Source organism: Balaenoptera physalus (assembly GCF_965194825.1).
Source record: "Balaenoptera physalus genome assembly, chromosome: 3".
In the NCBI taxonomy this organism is placed as follows: Eukaryota; Metazoa; Chordata; class Mammalia; order Artiodactyla; family Balaenopteridae; genus Balaenoptera; species Balaenoptera physalus.
The window spans coordinates 8,606,763-8,612,224 of record NC_138890.1 but is presented as its reverse complement, the minus strand read 5'-3'; the positions used below and the strand labels follow the sequence as shown (position 1 = coordinate 8,612,224).

General features: G+C 59.0%; 1 protein-coding gene across 1 annotated transcript; it reads right to left on the bottom strand.

Annotated features, from left to right (window-relative positions):
* Window positions 1-69: 69 nt before the first annotated feature.
* Window positions 70-4,837, bottom strand: NDUFB7 (NADH:ubiquinone oxidoreductase subunit B7). The gene is made up of 3 exons (XM_082454990.1): window positions 4,656-4,837; window positions 741-909; window positions 70-266 (listed from the first exon to the last, which is right to left on the bottom strand). The coding sequence occupies exons 1-3, from the start codon at window positions 4,765-4,767 to the stop codon at window positions 134-136; spliced, it is 414 nt and encodes a 137-aa protein (XP_082311116.1). The 5' UTR covers window positions 4,768-4,837; the 3' UTR covers window positions 70-133.
* Between the last annotated feature and the right edge of the window lie 625 nt (window positions 4,838-5,462).

Sequence of the window (5,462 nt, the reverse complement as noted above, 5' to 3'; positions counted from 1 at the left end):
CTCAGACTCAGCGGTGTTTCTTTTTGGGGGTCGGCTCGGGGATCAGCACACCAAAGAAAGAGGCGGAGCTTGGGCTGAGGGCCCTGGAGGCTTTTATTCTTTTGACTGGTCCACAGGGTGGTAGGCGGGGCCACTACAGGGCCACCTCGGGGCCCACCTCACCGGACCCCTGGCCTCTGGCCACGTCCGCCTCCCTCTGCTGCCGCCTCTTCTTCCGCTGGAGCAGCCGCCGCTCCCGCTCAAACTCCTTCATGCGCTTCACGTAGCTGCAGGCAGAGTAGGAGGAGGGAGGGGGTGTCAGGACACGCAAGTAGGGAAGACCTGTGTGCCTGTGATGTAACTCTGGGGTCTGCCCCCTCCCCTGGGGTGGACACCAGTGAGCCCAGAGCAAGAGCTGGGCCTCCCACCTGAGCTGAGCGCCTCTAGGCACCTCAAAGCAGCCTGCCCCACCCAACAGCCCCTTTGGGGTTCCTCTTTCTACCGAGGTGGGGCCTGGCTAGGAACTCAGCTTGCTGTCCCTTGTCCCTGGAGCCGCGCGCCCAGGGCCCGGCCAGGCGAGGGCCGAGGGCGGGCGCGGGGCTCACAGGGCCCGGCCAGGCGAGGGGCGAGGGCGGGCGCGGGGCTCACAGGGCCCGGCCAGGCGAGGGGCGAGGGCCGAGGGCGGGCGCGGGGCTCACAGGGCCCGGCCAGGTGAGGGGCGAGGGCGGAGGGCCGAGGGCGGGCGCGGGGGCGGGGCTCACTCGAGGTGCTCGCAGGAGTCCCAGTCGTGCTGCTCGTGCTTGCAGGCCAGGAAGTTGGGGAAGCTGTCACGCTTGCACCTGAGGAGCCGGATGAGGTAGTGGGCGCAGTAGTCCCGCTGCTGCAGCACCAGCTGTGCGTCGTTCATCTCCTGCTGAGTGGCCACCATCTCTGTGGGGTACGGGTGGGGCTCAGCCAGGGCCAGGACTATCTTTCTAATTTGCGCGAAAGCAACCCCCAACGCTGAGGCCCAGATGGGCAGGGCCCCTCTCCCGCCATCACCGAGCACCTCAAAATCCACGCTAGATTCTTGCCTCCCCTCCCCCTGGGGTCACTCCCCAGACAGCCCCACCCTGCAGAGGTGTGTGTGCGTCTGTCTGTGTGTCTGCCTGGGGGACCTGGATCCCAGCTCCGTCCTCTCAGTGGAGGCGTAGCTTCTGCCCACCTCATAGAAAGCTGAACTAATAATCCTCAGTCCTGCTGCCCCACCCACCTGGTAAACCCCACGGGGATGAAATCAACCTTCACTTCAACTGGGGCCCACGTGGGGGCCGTCAGAAATCGTGGGCACACACCCCAGCCCGCGCCCGCTGTGCTGGCGATCCTGAGCTCTGTCCCCACCCAGCATGGGGCACACAGGACCTAGCCTTCCTGCATCCTCAAGGGAACCACCGACCCCCCCAACTTACCCCATCTTTCTTGGTCCTAGATGCTCCTCACAATTAGCATTAAGAAGTGTCCACCGCTCACCTGCAATCCTCCCCTGCTGGCTCCTCTCCCCTCTGCTTCCCAGCCTCGTTTTTCTCTCACTCTGGCCCAGGTCCTCACTCCTGCCCCTGCATCCCGCCAGCTTCCACGCTCCACCCTAGCACTGCCCACACGCTGGCTCTTTCCAGAGCCACTCAGGACCCCAGGACACCGCGCTTTCTCAGCCTTCCGCTTGCTCCCTTCTCGAACATTCTCTTCCTGTGGCCCCCCTCTCCGCCACACTGTCCCCAGGTTTCCTCCCGTCTCTATGGCTGTCCAAACATTAAGCTGCCCAAACATTAAGCCTTGGCTTCTGGTGGTTCTTGCTAAGAGCCCTCTGCTCATTCTAATTCATGGCTTCGGTCTCCACCCCGTAGATCGTTGAGCCCCAGGCCTTGTGTCCACCTGCAGCCCCTGATGGTTTCCATGTCAAGGTGGCACTTAACACCTGATGCTCCAGCATGATGAGTCAGTAGCCAGGATTTATGGAGCACCTACTGTGTGCTAGGTGCTGGGGATATACAAGGGGACATGCCAGGCAAGGATTCCTCCCTGTTCTTGGAGGGAGACACAGAACAAACAGGTAGAGCTAGATGTTATAGGATGCCTGACAATGCTAAGTATTAGGGAGGAAAATAAAACAAGGGAGAGAGAGACAGTATGGGGAGGTGGGTCACAACTTTAGATGGAGGGGTCCCTCAAAAGGTGGCATACGAAGGTGAGGGAGTGGGTCACATAGACACCCGGGTAAGCCATTCCCAAGAGCGGAACAGCAGGTGCAAAGGCCTTGAAGTGGGAGGACAGGCGGGATGCCCCAGGGGTTTCGGCCTGAGCATGTGGTGGTCAGTGCTGGAGGGAGGCACAGGGTTGGTAGGGGAGGTCAGGAGCTCTGTTTCAGGCCTGCTGAGTGCAAGATGCCCGTTAAATTTGGAGTGGAGATGCCAAGCAGGCAGTGAGGTCCATGAGTCTGGGGTTCAGGGTCAAGGCCCGCTGGAGATAAAAACTCCAGCACTGGTGCACAGCAGCCATTTGAAACCAGAGGACTAGCAGAGACCCCCAGGGAATGGTGGGAGTGGGTGGAGACAGGAGAGACCCACGCAGTGGGGCACCTTGGCATTTACAAGGCAGGGAGGTGGGCGGGAGCTGTGGGGTCTTGGAACCACGTAAAAAGGGGCTCCCAGGAAGTGGCAGCGACCGGCCGTGCCTGCTGCTGCTGTAGTGGAGTTAGACCTGAGAATCTGACAACGGGGCTTTGCAATACAGACATAGTGAGGGTGGGGAGGAAGCTTGACCACAGCCCTGTCAGTGAAGTGGTGGGGAGGTAGCTGGAGGGGGAGGTGGGGCCAGGAGAGGATTTTATTTTTTAAAAAAATTTTTAAAAATTAAATTAATTAATTAATTAATGGGCTGTGTCAGGTCTTCGTTGCTGCGCGTGGGCTTCCCATTGAGGGGGCTTCTCTTGTTGCGGAGCACGGGCTCTAGGCACGCGGCTTCAGTAGTTGTGGCGGGCGGGCTTTAGAGCGCAGGCTCAGTAGCTGTGGCGCACGGGCTTAGTTGCTCCGCGGCATGTGGGATGTTCCCGGACCAGCGCTCGAACCCGTGTCCCCTGCATTGGCAGGCGGATTCTTAACCACTGCGCCACCCGGGAAGCCCCAGGAGAGGATTTTAAAACAGCAGAAATAACAGTGTATTTGCATGTTGATGGGAAAACCAACCTTGCAAGAGAGGGAGAATGGTTGGGGCAGTCCTTGGGTAGGTGAGAGGATGGGATGGAGGGCATCAGAGGGCTCACCTGGAGCAGAGGCTTAGCTAAAGCCGGGGCAGATCATCTGGGCTAACAGGAGAGAAGGTGGAGTCCAGGGTGTGTAGGAAGCAGGGATGACGAGAGCCCGCGAGAGCTCTTTTGGCTGCTTCTATTTTCTTAAAAGGATGCAAAGTGACTAGCTGAAAGGAGGTGCTGAAGTCTGAGAGAGAAGGCGTGAGACCATGGTCTAGGAAGGAGCAGGAGAGAGCGAAGGGCCAGGGAATGTGACAGGAAAACAGCAGCATGAAGAGTCAACTGGGGGAGCAATTGGGAGACCAGTCAGGGAAGTTGGGTGTTTTTCTCCCACGATGTTCAGCTGCACAGGGACAGGAGCCACGGAGGAGAGCTGGCTTTAATCAGGGTTCTGGTTAAGCAAGACAGAGGAGGGGATGGGGTGGGGCGGCTCTGAGTGTTTGCGAAACATTAATGGGAAAGCAGGGTGTGAGGGGCAGTGGGAAGGACTGACATGATAAGGAGGTGGGGGTACTGATGGACTGCAGGTTCCAGTGGGGCTGAAGGAACTACCAGGAGTCGAGACACCATAGGACTGTACCTCCCAACATTCTCCTAAATCCACACCTCTCTGCACCACCCCATTCCCTTAGAGGTCTCCCTGTCTCCAAGTCGTCGCCCACCTGGCAGCCAGCGTGACCTTTTGATAAAGCAAATCTGATCGTGTCCCTCCTCTGCTTTGAAGCACTAGCTCTCCCCTCTCCTTGGTCTCGGTGTGGCCAACTCCTCCGCATCTCCCGCAGGCCTCGCTTCCAGTCATCGTCTCCTGAAAGCTCGCCTTGATACTCCCAGGGGCCATCATCAAGATCCGCCAGGTTCCTTTGTCTTCCCTACAGGGCTGTGAGTTTCCCCTTAGTCAGTGCCTGCTGTATCCTCGGTGCCCAACTTGGGATTTGGTCCAGGGCTGGCGCTCGATATGCTTGTGATATTAACAAATAAAAAAAGCAACGTGCAGGACAGTATGTGCGGCGTGAACCCCCCTTGTGTTTTCCCTAGCATACCTAAAAATAGCAGTGACATCTGGACAGAGGTACAATAAGCACATCCCTTCCCTGATAAACGCTCCCATAGTTCGTTCCCCACTCACTCCAGCACTGTCCAACTTCTATCGCCTCATTAGGTCCTGTACCGCCACTCTCTTTTGCCCCCAGGCTTTTTGTTCAAACAGTGCCCTCTGCCTGGAATGCCTCCACACTCAGGCAGGGTCACGCGCGCCCTCTGGACTCCTCCGGGCCGAAGTCAGGGCTGAACCCAGACACAGTGCATGACGCTCGAGCCCAGCCGACCCCGGGGTTCAGGGGTTCCGGCGCCCACCCCAAACTCCCGCCGGCCGCGCCTGCGCACTGGGACTCACCGCGTTCTTTGCGCCCGGGGAAGCCGTAGTCTGGCGGGAAGGTGGGCATCCGCAGGGGGTCGGGCTCCACCGATGCATCGCCCAGGTAGCGCCGCGCCAGGTGCGCCCCCATGACTGCTTTCGCTGCAGGTTCCGGCAGCAGCCGGAGTCACCCAGCTCCTACCCGGAAGCACTCCTTGGCCGGCGACGGCTTCCGGGTTGCTCAGGCGGCAGCGGGGATCATAGAGATGAACGACTCCGGAGGACTTCAGGTACCTCTGGCGCCACCTGGCGGTTGGGCTGAGATAGTAAGGTGTGCGCCTCCTACTCTGGAGATCGCCAGAGAGGGCCTCCCTGCTTCTGGAAATCCATCTGGGCAGGAGAGGGTGGACGATGCGAGCCTGGGGATTCCTCCCACCCTCCCTGGGCGCCTCTGGTCTCCCGAAGCTAGAGCGCAGATGAAAATTATTCTTATGTCGTATTTCAAAAAAGTCTTTATTCTAAAACTTTCGAATTTGTCATAAAAAACCCTGCACAGGGCTTCCCTCGTGGCGCAGTGGTTGAGAATCTGCCTGCTAAGGCAGGGAACACAGGTTCGAGCCCTGGTCTGGGAGGATCCCACATGCCGTGGAGCAACTAGGCCCGTGAGCCACAGCTACTAAGCCTGCGCGTCTGGAGCCTGTGCTCCGCAACAGGAGACGCCGCGGTAGTGAAGGGGCCCGTGCACCGCGATGATGAGTGGCCCCCGCTTGCTGCAACTGGAGAAAGCCCTCGCACAGAAACGAAGACCCGACACAGCCAAAAATAAATATAAAAATAAATAAATAA